Source organism: Bos javanicus, chromosome 2 (genome assembly GCF_032452875.1).
Source record: "Bos javanicus breed banteng chromosome 2, ARS-OSU_banteng_1.0, whole genome shotgun sequence".
NCBI lineage: Eukaryota > Metazoa > Chordata > Mammalia > Artiodactyla > Bovidae > Bos > Bos javanicus.
In genome coordinates this window covers 18557641-18572373 of record NC_083869.1, presented here as the reverse complement: position 1 = coordinate 18572373, position 14733 = coordinate 18557641, and the positions used below count along the sequence as shown (strand labels likewise).

At 40.7% G+C, this 14733-nt stretch overlaps 1 protein-coding gene across 15 annotated transcripts in view; it reads left to right on the top strand.

Moving 5' to 3' along the window:
* Positions 1-14429, top strand: part of OSBPL6 (oxysterol binding protein like 6) — a 218420-nt gene extending 203991 nt beyond the window's left edge. For all 15 annotated transcript variants that reach the window (XM_061434362.1, XM_061434361.1, XM_061434359.1 and 12 more), the window contains 5 exons: positions 3023-3167; positions 4791-4935; positions 6578-6704; positions 8882-9004; positions 10263-14429. In XM_061434362.1, coding sequence (XP_061290346.1) covers positions 3023-3167; positions 4791-4935; positions 6578-6704; positions 8882-9004; positions 10263-10371 — 649 coding nt within the window. In that variant the 3' untranslated portion in view covers positions 10372-14429. The remainder of the gene's footprint in view (positions 1-3022; positions 3168-4790; positions 4936-6577; positions 6705-8881; positions 9005-10262) is intronic.
* Positions 14430-14733: the final 304 nt, after the last annotated feature.

Here is a 14733-nt window from a genome sequence, read left to right as displayed (position 1 = left end):
CACAGTTCAAAAGTATCAGTTCTTCAGCTCTCAGCCTTCTTTTATGGTCCAACTTTCACATTCCTACATGACCACTGGAAAAACCACACCTTTGACTGACTATATGGACCTTTGTCAGCCAAGTGATATCTTTGCTTTTTAATATGCTGTCTAGGTTTATCATAGCTTTCCATCCAAGGAGCAAGCATCTTTTAATTTTGTGACTGCAGTCACAGTCTGCATTGATTTTGGAGCCCAAGAATATGAAATCTGACATTGTTTTCACTTTTTCCTATCTGTTTTCCAGGAAGTGATAGAACCAGATGCCATGATCTTTGCTTTTTGAATGTTGAGTTTTAAGCCAGCATTTTCACTCTCTTCTTTCACTTTCATCAAGAGATTCTTTAGTTCCTCTTCACTTTCTGCCATTAAAGTGATATCATCTGCATATCTGAAGTTGTTGATGTTTCTCCTGGCCATCTTGATTCCAGCTTGTGAGTCAACTGGCCCAGCGTGTCATATGACGTACTCTGCATGTAAGTTCTTCTGCTTCTGTTAGGCCGTTGCCGTTTTGTTCCTTACTGTGTCTATCTTTGCGTGAAATGTTCCCTTGGTATCTTCAGTTTTCTTAAAGAGATCTTTAGTCTTTCCAGTTCTATTGTTTTCCTCTATTTCTTTGCATTGTTCACTTAAGAAGGCTTTCCTTGCTACTCTCTGGAACTCTGCATTCAGTTGGGTATATCTTTCCCTTTCTCCTTTGCCTTTCGCTTCTTCTCTTTTCTCAGCTATTTGTAAGGCCTATTCAAACAACCATTTTGCCTTCTTGCATTTCTTTTGCTTGGGGACGGTTTTGGTCACCACCTCCTGTACAGTGTTATGAACCCCTGCACATAGTTCATTAAGCATTCTGTCTACAAGATCTAGTACCTTGAATCTATTCATCACCTCCACTGTATAATCATAAGGGATTTGATTTAGGTCATACCTGGATGGCCTAGTTGTGTTCCCTACTTTCTTCAATTTCAGCCTCAATTTTGCAATAAAGAGCTGATGATCTGAGCCACAGTCAGCTCCAGGTTTTGTTTTTTTCTAACTGCATAGAGCTTCTCCGTCTGTGGCTGCAAAGAACATAATCAATCTGATTTCAGTATTGACCATCTGGTGATGTCCATGTGTAGAGTCATCTCTTGTGTTGTTGGAAGAGGGTGTTTGCTATGACCAGTGCATTCTCTTGGCAAAACTCTGTTAGCCTTTGCCCTGCTTCATGTTGAACTCCAAGACCAAACTTGCCTGTTACTCCAGGTATCTCTTGATTTCCTACTTTTCCATTCCAGTCCCTTATGATGAAAAGGACATCTTTTTTTGGTGTTAGTTCTAGAAGGTCTTGTAGATCTTCACAGAATCATTTGTTCAACTTCATCTTTGACATTAGTGGCTGGGGCATAGACTTGGATTACTGTGATGTTGAATGGTTTGCCTTGGAAATGAACTGAGCTCATCCTGTCATTTTTGAGATTGCACCCAAGTACTGCATTTTGGACTCTTTTGTTGACTATGAGGGCTATTCCATTCCTTCTAAGAGATTCTTCCTCACAACAGTAGATATAATGGTCATCTGATGGATGGATATGAGAGTTGGACTATAAAGAAAGCTGAGCACCAAAGAATTGATGCTTTTGAACTGTGGTGTTGGAGAAGACTCTTGAGAGTCCCTTGGACTGCAAGGATATCCAACCAGTCAATCCTAAAGGAAATCAGTCCTGAATATTCATTGGAAGAACTGATGCTGAAACTGAAGTTCCAATACTTTGGCCACCTGATGCAAAAAACTGACTCATTGGAAAAGACCCTGATGCTGGGAAAGATTGAAGGCAGGAGGAGAAGGGGACAACAGAGGATGAGATGGCTGGATGGGATCACCAACTCAATGGACATGAGTTTGAGTAAATTCCAGGAGTTAGTGATGGACAGGGAGGCCTGGCGTGCTGCAGTCCATGGGGTCACAAAGAGTCGGACATGACTGAGCGACTGAACTGAACTGAGTTGAATTAAATTCACCCATTCCCATCCATTTAGTTCACTGATTCCTAAAATATCATTATTCACTCTTGCCATCTCCTGTTTGAGCACATCCAATTTACCTTGATTCGTGGACCTAGTATTCCATGTTCCTATGCAATATTGTTCTTTAAAGCATCGGACTTTACTTTCACCACCAAATACAACCACAATTGGGCATCGTTTCTGCTTTGACTCATCTTCTTCAGTCTTTCTATAACCTTACTCCCCAGAAATTACATTAGATTTTTGTTGTCTATCCTCATCTGTCTTTTCCCAAGGAATTATTCACATATTTTGGCTTAACTCAGAGCATAAAGCCCTATCCTCAGAGTAGCCTTTCTTAAGTGCATGCCATGCTGTGCCTCTCGCCCTCCCCACCCTGAACCCCTCCCTTGATGGCACATTGCCTGCAGGGTAAATCCAGACTCGTTGGTGTGTCTTTCAGGGCCTTCCATGCTCTGCCCCCTCCCACCTTCCAGCCTTACCCCCTCCGCACCCCCTCACCTATAGCATGCTACACACAGGTTCCCAGATGCATTGTGCTCTTTTGACTTCTGTGGCTTTGTCTCTGCTTTCCCAGCCTGTAGTACCTTCCTGTCCTTGCTCCTAGCTTAGACCAAACCAACCTCCTCTAGCAAATCTTCCTTGATGCTCACCCCACATGCCAGGCAGATCTAAGGACCCTCCTTCTCTCAGAAGCGTCCGTCTACCCCTGCCTTACTGTTAGACCCAGGAGAGCAGGAGACAGGCCCTACTCAACTTGGTAGCTTTAGCACCTGGCCCATAGAAAGCACTGACATATTCCTTAAATGAATGAATCATGTGGTAAATGTCCTTGACCACATAGAAACTTCCAACAAAGAAAGGAGAGGAAGGTGAAGTTCGAAAAGGAGGCTTTGGTGAAAAATATTCTCATTGGTAGAAACACTAATATATATTTGTGACCTTCACTGTTTTTACTCAGTGTTGTATTCCTCACTAGGTATGGAGATTGCTACGTGTGGAACAAGGTCACCACCTGCATACACAACATCCTGAGTGGGAGGAGATGGATAGAGCATTACGGAGAAGTGACCGTTAGAAACACCAAAAGCAGCGTTTGCATTTGCAAACTCACATTTGTCAAGGTAAATAATTCCATACAATAGCAAAGGAAGGATATATAAAGTGCTTCCTAGGAAAGAAATAGAGCAATTACCTTAAACAACAGCAAGTGAATCAGTCCTTATGGATTAATTAATATTAATCCTTATGGACATTTAGTTAAGAAAGCAGAACAAGATGGTGGAGTTGCCCCAGGCATGCGGACATCTGACCATGTAGAAGTCAAAAAGGACACCATCTTGAAACAGAAAAAAGAGTTCTTTTTAAAGAATGTTCTTTTTAAGCACCAAGTCAGTTCATTAAGTAAAATTCCAGAGAGTACTTCTTGCCTGTAACAAGTCTCCTGGTTTATATTCTATTTATATTCCTGCTTGATTACAACATATTCAAGTGATCCTATTTTAGGGAACTAAATATATCACAGTTGTGTTTTCTGCGGATACTTAGAGATGACTGCTTCTAGTCCCTATAAACTTATCCAACTCTGCCACTATTATATATAATCTTACATAAGTTCAACAAAAAGCAAGAGAAGATATCAGATATTTTCCTTTTTTTTCTTATAGATTGATTATGTGGCTCAGAACTGAAGAGCCTGAATCAGTATTTGCTCTGACTGGGTCATGACAGTAACTGTGTGTATTTAGGTTTCTCGTCTAGGAGAAACTTCACTTTAGGCCTGCCTCTAATATTTGCAGAGCTCAGGGTGAGAGTACAAATGGACGTCCCCGTTCCGTATGTGTAAATATTTAAAATATGTAAACCAAGCCCACAAGCTGTCAAATAAAATATGTTTATACTGACAAAAGTACTTTTGTAAAAATAAAATCTGCAAGTCTAGGTTGGACCCTTGGGAACACTGAGCTGGAAACCCGGCAGCTCAGGAGAGCCAGTCTGGCCCGCGGCCTTCACCACTTACTCCCCACCCCCATCTCTGCCCCGCACTGCGAGAAGCCGCACATATTTATATAGACAGTCCAGCCCACACTTCCAGACTCTGTTCACACGCCTTCAAACCGCCACTCTTGGCCAGCCCTCAGGCCTAATGATTCACATTTTCATCTGCCTATGAGTAGATGAATCAAGGAAAGGCCTGTGCAGGCCATGGAATAAGCTTAGAGGCATTTGGATAGGAATTGGGACCTCATCTAGAATGAGGCCATGGGATCCAAATGGGTCACTTCTCACAGGCTTCTGACCCCTTGAGAAGGTGTATGGCTGGAAGAGAGCTAGAACAAGGTCTTCCTGGTTAAATTCAGCTATTTATAGCTACTATGAAAATTATTTTACAGTTTTCTCCAGCTTTGCCAATTGAAAATCATTAAAATCCAGGAGCCAAGGAAAATTCAAGACAGGACGATGGGAAGAATTACTCATCTATAGATTAATACTCAGTTAAGATAGAAACTCGGCCTTCTCTGGGCTGTGCTGTCATACTCTAGCAGGGAGTAGGGTCATCCCTTTCTTAAAAGTTAAGCCAACTAATGCTTAGAAAGCCACCCTTCCTTGCAAAACATTTTGAGATAGATGTCTGGAAATGGCTTGCCTGAGAAACATCAAGGTTAAGGAAATATTCCATATGAAAATTATAGGGATTGGTGTTATTAAACAGATGTGGTGTTTTAACAGGAGTTTGGTTTTTCCAGGTGAATTACTGGAATTCTAATGTGAATGAAGTCCAGGGGGTTGTGATGGATCAGGAGGGGAAGGTGGTGCACCGGCTGTTTGGGAAATGGCATGAAGGGCTGTACTGTGGTGTGGCCCCTTCTGCTAAGTGCATCTGGAGACCAGGTGAGACTGGCTTGAGTGTCCTGCCTCTAGGGGGCGCCGTGAGTGGCCGAAGGTTGGGAAGGTCCCATCATCTGAGATACACCTTATGTTTTCTTTAATAGTGAGATTATAAACGTAAATGCTTAAGGCAATTACAGTTACATTTATACTTAACCTATAAGCTTAATAAGTACTGCTACTAAGTCACTTCAGTCGTGTCCGACTCTGTGTAACCCCATAGACGGCAGCCCACCAGGCTCCCCCATCCCTGGGATTTCGCCATTTCCTTCTCCAATGCATGAAAGTGAAAAGTGAAAGTAAAGTCGCTCAGTCATGTCTGACTCTTAGCGACCCCATGGACTGCGGCCTACCAGGCTCCTCCGTCCATGGGATTTTCCAGACAAGAGTACTGGAGTGGGTTGTCATTGCCTTCTCCATTAATAAGTACAATATTTGACAATAAGGAGTTGTCGAATTGAGACCAAATCTGATGTGTAGTCAGATTGGGCTTCATGTAAAATCTCTCTAAATGTAATGCCCACATTTCCAAAGCTAGGTTTACTTATTAAAGCATTTAAATAATTGAAATATGCAAACTTAGTCATGTTTTTTATTTATTCTCTGTTTTAGTAGAACAAAGGAAAGCCTGCAAACACCCATAATCCAGAAATTTAATTATTTAACCAGAATAAGTGATCTTTTTACTTGAGCGGCAAAGAGCTACAATATGTTGACATTTAATAAAAGACATCAAGAGAGCTCTGGTAATACACTAGCATATAACTATCAAGTACAAATGGAGCAAGTATCCACATGATATTTATTTTCATTGGAATTTTGTCAGTTAATTCCTAACTTTAAAATTAGTTGTTAGTTTCCTTAGAGACCTCAATTGAATATATAAATTCCCTGCTAGTAGAGTGGTTAGTTCATTTATTTGTCAGTTAGGTACTGAGTAGTGACTAAGCTTCAGGCTCTGTTCTGGAAGCTTGGAAGTGCATTAATGTGCGGAGCCTGCGACAGCTCTACCTTCTAATTTAGTTTAAAAGTGCCAGTAAACATTAAATATGAATCTTTTTCTTTTCTAAATGGAAATAAATTATTTCTGGTGATAACTTAATGCTGCTCATAGTTAATCACTCAAACATTTAATTACCCAGTTGGATATTTGAGAGAAAAATTACGGTGTAGTTTAGCCAGTGAAGACTACTCTATGTGCAAAGTTGTATTTTAAAGGCTAGATTTTACTAAATATATGAATCTATCAGTTCTAATAGTCAACATAAAAGTTTTTCATCTTACAAAATAAAACCAATTTAATTTCTTTAAAAATTTGTAGTCTAGGGACTTCCCTGTGATCCAGTAGCTAAGACTGTGCTTCCAATACAGGGGGCCCAGGCTCAATCGTAGTCAGGGAACTCAGTCCCACATGCTGCAATTAAGTGTTCTAATGCCGCAATGAAGACTGAAGATGTCACATGCTGGAACTAAGACCCAGCACAGCCAAATACATAAATAAAATGGTTTAAAATTTGTAATCTAATGTTTATGACTACAGATTTAATGTTAATGTGAGTGTTAATTAAACGTCCGGGTTAAGTCAGCCTCTGCATGCTCTCTACACTTCTTTGCCTCTCACAGTGGTTTCTTGGCTTCATTCCAGGTTCCATGCCCACCAACTATGAGCTCTACTATGGCTTCACAAGGTTTGCTATTGAGCTCAACGAGTTAGATCCTGTACTAAAAGACCTCCTTCCTCCAACAGATGCCCGGTTCCGGCCAGATCAGAGGTGAGCAGAGCGGTGGTGTTTAAAATGAACACCAGGTCATGGCATTGTGCTTGCAGAAGTCATCAGTACTTTGATCACCATCCTTTGCTTATTCACTGAATCATTCATTCCCTTATTCACTCAGCAACAGTTGAACCTTCTAACCCTAGAAAAAGAGTATTCAGAGTATGATCATAATAGAAGATTAACTCAACAAAAGTGCCCCACAGAAGATAACATAGATGTTTTTTAACAAAAAGTGCAGCCCCCCAATTTACCAAAAGTCTGCAAATTATTGAACTCTCCACTAAATACACAGTCACTCCTCTCCTCAGTGTTTGTACTTCTGTACTTCTATTACTTTTTAACACGGAGCATCTTTTTTTATTCAAGTAACATTGGTGTTACATTATATAATAACATTATGTATGTACTAATGGGCTTCCCAGATGGCGCTAGTGGTAAAGAACCTGCCTGCCAGTGTAGGAGTCATAAGAGATGTGGGCTCAGTCTCTGGGTTGGGAAGATCCCCTGGAGGAGGGCATAGCAACCCACTGCAGCATTCTTGCCTGGAGAGTCCCATGGACAGAGGAGCCTGGTGGGCTACCAGCCATAGTGTCTCTAAGAGTTGGACATGACTGAAACCTCTTAGCACGCATGCATATATAGTAGTAATATGTAATCTTCATGTGTACAAATTATATTTCTACATCTGTGTATTTATGTATACCAAAAATTTAGTTTCTATCCATCATCATACAGTTGATCTCCTTTATCCATTTCAGTGAAGGATAAGAGGAGAAGATACAGGGATACCTAGAAATCATTATTGTTGTCGTTTAGTAGCTAAGTTGTATCTGACTCTTTTGCAACCCCAGGAGCTGTAGCCCTCCAGGCTCCTCTGTCCATGGGATTTCCTAGGCAAGAATACTGGAGTGTGTGGCCATTTCCTTCTCCAGGGGATCTTCCTGACCCAAGGATCAAACCCATGTCTCTTGCATTGGCAGGTGGATTCTTTATCACTGAGCCACCAGGGAAGCCCATACCTAGAAATATTTTGAGTCAAGAATTGGAGTTTTCCCAGCATGTTTTCGATCCCCTAGAGTGTGAGATATACTCAATATACAGTATCTTTAATACCTTCTGATTTTTAAAAAATTATTCTTACATATTCCTGTACTCATGTTGTCTATTCCTACAGAATTAATTTTACTCTTTACAGAAATTCTATGTCATACAAATTCCATCCAAGATTCTCTGTTCCCACTGTCTTTGTGGCTTTGTCTGTCTTCTGCCAAAGTGTCCCCAGTATTGGGTTTTCTAGTATTCAGTTTTCTTATGTTCCCCACTCTTCCTCTAGAACATGCAGTATCACTGTTTGACATTCAAACTTATCAATAAGCTTCCTGTACACTGTGTATCATATTGTATCCCTGTTCTTTGCTCTCATTTTGAAATTTAAATATTTGCAAATCACCATTGGGTCTGCTTTCTTGATTCTATTTCAATATTGCCTTTCTGAATTTCATTTACTACTTATTTCCTTTCTGTGGCCTTTTGTAATTTCCCCCAACTATTACCTTTTCTTTTTTCATCAGTTTTACTCTTTCCAATAAAAGATGAGAGCTTCTCTCTCAATCTGTTCTAAACGTAGCTGGAGAGCAGCCAGGTCACATCCTCCACGCAGGAGCCCTTCACAAGTACTTCATTATAACATGGAAAAGGAGCAGAGCCCGGGACTTGATGATGTTTTAACCTCAGACTCTCCAGTCATCCCGAAAAATCTCAAGTTTTGGAACCCTAGACAGCACAGAGAAGCTGACCACTTCCCTTTCACTTCTGCCTGCAATGCAGAAGACCCAGGTTCAATATACCTGGGTTGGGAAGATCCCTGGGAGAAGGGAATGGCAGCCCATCCAGTATTCTTGCCTGGAGAATTCCATGGACTGAGGAGCCTGGTGGGCTTCAGTCCATGGGGTCACAAAGAGTCTGACACAACTGAGTGTCTTTCACACACACAGAAACTATCTTAGCTGATGGCAGACAGAAACTGTGGCACAAGCAAGGGGACGTTATCAGAGTGTTACTGTTCATTGTGTTATATTCATAGTAGCCAGAATTTAAGTTTATGCAAATAGGATGATTTTTTCCTCAGTAAAGAAGATAATATATTAAAAGATAAACTGCTTTCTGCTTAGATTTTTGGAAGAAGGAAACTTAGAAGCTGCAGCAGCAGAGAAGCAAAGAGTAGAGGAACTCCAGAGATCTCGAAGACGATACATGGAAGAAAACAACCTTGAACATATACCAAAATTTTTTAAGTAAGTCAGTTTATTCCCGCAACAAGTTCATGTTTTGCAAATGGTTGCCACAAGCAATGGAAAACTTAGGGTAAGAAGAAAATGAGGGATAGTTTCATGTCCAGGGCACTTTGAGGTAGAAAATTAAACTGATTTTGGTCACTGGTACTTGGCAGTGAAAATACTGAATCAGATTTTTTGGTCTCGTGAAGTTTGTAGCCACAGAAATAAATTCTGCTCGACAGCTCTTTTCTTTTCATGGGCAGCAGTAAAGAGTGAGGGTCCTGCCCAAAAGGCTCCTTATCCTCCAGCTACATCCTTTTGAATGGTAGAAACTTGTTCCCACTCCCTCACCCAGAGATAAGCTGGGACCCTGTTGCCCACAGGGTCATTCTGGCTTCATTAGTATTTAATTTTACTTCTTTCATATGGAGGGGCTTCCCTGGTGGCTCAGACAGTAAACAGTCTGCCTGCAATGTCAGAGACCCGGTTCGATCCCTGGCTTGGGAAGATCCCCTGGAGAAGGAAATGGCAACCCACTCCAGTATTCTTGCCTGGAGAATCCCATGGACAGAGGAGCCTGGCGGGCTACAGTCCATGGGGTCGCAAAGAGTCAGACATGGCTGAGTCGCTGACACTAACACCCTCTATCATATAGAGCTTTGTGTCCATTCAGATTTGACCCTTCTGTGGTATGATCATGGTGATTATTACAGGATTATTTGAGGGATTATGAATACATCACACAGACTAAGCTGTGGTTTTCAGATCCATCTGCCACCCTTTAGAATCAGGACACATCAGCTCAGAATAACCTCTTACCCCTTTTAGCTGCCCTCTCCTGGCTGTCCTGGAGCGGAACTGCAGTCCTGCTCTTTAGATGTTGAGAGTGTCTTCACTGGGCCTGGATCCTGCAGAGGCTATTACAGCTACTAAGGCTGTGTACCTTCCCCGTCAGTGAAGCAGAGAAAATTCTTGTGGGTCTGGGGTCTAGTTACGGTGTTTGTACGTGCTTTGGGCCCCTTCACTTTCTAGTCCTGCCTTGAGGTGACTTATCCCCGCTCTTAGCCCCTCTCCCTAGAACCCTGCCCACTTCCATTTCACAACAAAAATGAGTTTATTTCTGGTCAAAAATAGTCAAATCATCAGCCAGCAGATAGAATGTTCACTGGCTTACAAAGTACTGATTCTAATACACACCTTATCTACAGGAGGGGGTCCAATTATCAGATCACGTGAATGAGACTTACGTCTAATGTTGATTTGTATATTTTCACAGAAAAGTGATTGATGCCAATCAAAGAGAAGCCTGGGTTTCTAACGACACCTACTGGGAGCTGCGAAAGGACCCTGGTTTTAGCAAAGTAGATAGCCCTGTTCTCTGGTAAACGGGAAACGTAGAGCTAGCCGACATATCACGCTCTGAATGAATAAATAACTATGCACAATTATGTTTCTTAGAGCTCCGCGTGGTTTCTGGGTCTATTGAAAACCGACCATTTGCTTTTCTATTCATCTTTATAATGAACTTTCAGAAGTGCATTAGACAAGGCCTCTAACCACTTTCGGATCCTTTCTGTTTTGCTGCAACCATATTCCTTAAAAAACATCCACACCCTCCTCAAAAAGCAGAATAAAAGGAGCAGAATATAAAATCCAGAGTCTGAAGAGTCTGTAAAGAGAAACAAACTGTAACTGGTGCTTAAAAAGCTGATCCAGAGAGTTTAAAGCAACATGACGCACGAACCATAAGCGCCATCCCCTCCTTGCAGGAGCTCCAGGGCCATGGCAGTTGGTCAGCTCAGACTTGGAGCTTGTCCGTTTGATGTGGTGTACCTGTGCTGGCCTTTTTAAAAGAGATGTGATGCTTCTCAGAACCTGTTCCATCTGTACGCCATTGTTCATGCCTTAAGAAATGCAAAGATGTACAATAAATCCTTTTTTTAAATGTGCGTTCCTAGGTTTATGTGAAGGACAGATCTTTTGAATCATGGCATGATTCACTTTATGGGATCAAAAGAATTATGAGACTAACTCAAATAGCTTGAAAAAGGTAAACAACACGTGCTTTACTTTGCTATATTGGTCACTATATCGTATGTCTGTAGGGCAAGAAGGAAAAGGTGTGCTAAGTAGATCTCTGTATTCACGTTGCTCGTCCATCTCCTGTCCTGCATACAGTTAATAAACCATCCCTCCTCCACCTCAGCTCCCAGTGTGCCCTGTTATTTGGCAACATCCGTATTTGATTTGAACACTTGTCACTGGTGTTAAAACTTTGGAAGGAAATAGCAGAAAGCGTATCAAATTTCTCTGTGGGCTTCGGAGTACTGTTAAGTCTAACTGTTTTTGAGTGAAGCACAGGGCAGCCCACGTGTATCCTGTGTCTGACCCATCGGCACTGTTGGAATTCCACTGGGAAAGGATGCGAGAACACTAGAAGCTTATTTGCATTGTTTAAATGAGTTCTATGCAAAATCACATATCATATTTTCATCAAGTGTTTCTGTATGATACATAGCCACAGATTAAACATTTACCTTGCTATTGGCAAAAACATAAAATTGAAGGTAAGGAATTTATCTATCCCAACAAAAAAGGAGGGAGATGAGGGGCAGAAATGTGTTTTGTATATTTCAGAATTTGTTTTTTTTCCTCCACTGATATATAGAAGTTTTGTAGGAATTTGCATCAGTATTTCTGAGTTTCTGCATATAGATAATTATATAAATGCTTATATATTTTTAAAAAATCTCTTTAGAGATTTTCCTAGAGAATTATAAAATCACATGTATTTTATTCTGTTAAATTTTTATTCTTAGACTCTTATTATCAGATTTTATGTGTCATTTTAAGCAGTGAAAAGGTTACTGATTTTTTTATTATGAGGTGTTGATTTTAGTTTTGTTTCTTTTCCTCTAAGAATTCCTAATTATGGCTATTTTACATCAAACCAAGACTGCTGAGAGCATATGGGAAAACTCCGAAGTCTCCACTAGGTGGAGCAGGTTTTAATTATCTGAAACTCATTCCTCCTTTTATCTGAGTCTATACCCTGGTGACTCAGAGGTTAAAGCGTCTGCCTGCAATGCGAGAGACCTGGGTTCGATCCCTGGGTCAGGAAGATGCCCTGGAGAAGGAAATGGCAACCCACTCCAGTATTCTTGCCTGGAGAATCCCATGGACGGAGGAGCCTGGTGGGCTATAGTCCACGGGGTCGCAAAGAGTCGGACACGACTGAGCAACTTCACTTTCCCTTTCATACCTTATATGTACAGCATGCACTGGTTCAGAATGCAGTTTCATTATCAAGCACACTCCCAGCTCTGAGCATGTAAGCAGAACCCTTCCTCAGTTTCTCAATGCCTTTAATTCCTATTTTAAGTCTTTGGTGGCTTCCCCCATGGCAGTAACATGTTCCTTATTATTGATTCTTTTTCTGCCCATTCATCTTGACATCCTTTTATATGCATCCTGAGATACATGCCTTTAATTTTGATTAAATTTTAATTAGAATTTTGTGGGCTTCCTCAAAGAAGTCTGTTCTCCCTTAACTGGTAAAATTTTAGATACTATTTACAGTGGTTTTTGTCTGTATTTACTAGCATGTCCCTGAAGAGTCTCCGAATTTTAGCCTAAAGATAAATTCTGCAAAATAAAGGTACTGTAAATAAGATACTACAAGTAGGAAGGTAAGACCCAAGGTGACCAACGATCATATCAATCAGTTGGCTGGATGAGGACCCATGACCCAAGAGGGAGGCAACTGCTGTACCTCGCAATGGGCTTTGAAAAAGAGGATAACTAGTAGGATGGACCTTTGCAGCTGCTGCTGCTGCATCACTTCAGTCGTGTCCGACTCTGTGCGACCCCATCAACGGCAGCCCACCAGGCTTCCCATCCCTGGGATTCTCCAGGCAAGAACACTGGAGTGGGTTGCCATTTCCTTCTCCAATGCATGAAAGTGAAAAGTGAAAGTGAAGTCGCTCAGTCATGTCTGACTCTAAGTGACCCCATGGACTGCAGCCTACCAGGCTCCTCCGTCCATGGGATTTTCTAGGCAAGAGTACTGGAGTGGGGTGCCATTGCCTTCTCTGAGGATGAACCTTTACTACCTAATAAGTTAAAGGTACAAATCAGGTAGGTGAATGTTGGTCAGACCTAACCGGAAACTCTTCCTAGGATTTCAAGGTGAGAATGAGAAGAGTGTCAAATTAATTAAAATCACCACATTCTTTGTAATTCTTTTGAGATTCAGATATACTGAGTAGAATTCCAGTTCAAGTGATCAAGTTTTAGATAATGCTTCTGTAGTACCTGATTCACAACAGTTCCCTTCAAACATTCACACCAGTGTAATGGCCCCATCCCCATTTCTTTCTCACTTTTTATTTATTTGATAATTGCAGAATTGTGAGACTCTGTATTCATCTGCATAATTTGAGGGCTTTTGAGACTAGTTTCAACACCAAAAGGATAGACTAGATAGTAGATCATTCTTGATAAAAACGTGACTTATTTCTTAGAATTTGATATAAACCTTTACATTTCAGGGGCACTTTTCCCCCCTAAAACAGTCTAGAATAGAGGAGGACTTAATATATCTTTATACCTCCCCTGTGATTTATTTAAGCTCCTGCATATTTTTGAGCCGGTCTTTAAGGAAAGCAGTAATAATTAATGATGGTCCTGTGGATGTGGCTAGACAGAAAAGAGCGATGGCACACACCAGCACGTGCAGAGGCCAACCAGGAACCAGTTATTTTGCTTCCGTATGCTGCTACCAAGGGTGCAAATTTACTTTGAGATTTTGCTGTTATTTTATTGGGTTTTTTAATTAAGTTATTACTTTTCACAGGTTACTTTAAATTCCAGACAATTGTAAAAACAAACTTCATTTGAGATATTTTAATATTACATATCATGAAAACTACCAGATGTACTTTGGTAAGAGAAATCAAGGAGTTTCTCATACAAAGGATGCCAGGTTGTCGATTTTCTAAACCTTGTGCTCCTCTTCATTAATCTGGCCCCTAGGACTTCCAGTGATTCCACTAATTAAGCATTATATTAGGTCCTGCCCCAAGGAGCACTAGGGGGGTACAGAATTAAAGAGGAAGCTGATCCAACTGTTTTGCTTAGTTCTGATTATGGCTCTGGCTGGAGAAGAGTTTATAATCATGATTGAATGTACATTTTGTTAGTACCTTGGGTTTTAATTATCCATCTTGTCTCATCTAGTACTCTGTCATCCAGATAATGAAGTATTTGTGGGAGCAGAGCTCCTCACACACCAGGGGGTGTAATAAATGTTTGCACTTGACTCAAGTTGATACATTATGACTGTGGCACAGTAAATAAAGCTTGTGTACAAAATATTTATTTCTATGGCAGCCATTATGTTCAGGATATATAAACTGTATCTGATTAAACAATTATGAATCTGTTTTGTGCTCTAGAAATATTCTTTTGGGGGAAAGATGGAAAAAATGTCATGGGAGCTAAGATTAAACTATTTGGGTTTCTTTTTTTTTTTCTTTTTCCGAAAGGCTTCCCAGTGATTTAGAAATAGTGCTTATCAAACTAGGATTAGGTTCTCTAAGTTTTCATTGAATTTCTTTTGTAAGATTGATCTTTTTAAACTATACATTGCATGAATCATTCTGTTAAACCTGACTTTGTTTAATGCATGATTATACAAACACACATTTGTGACTGAATTGTAAAACCTATGTTGTAGCCTTCACTTA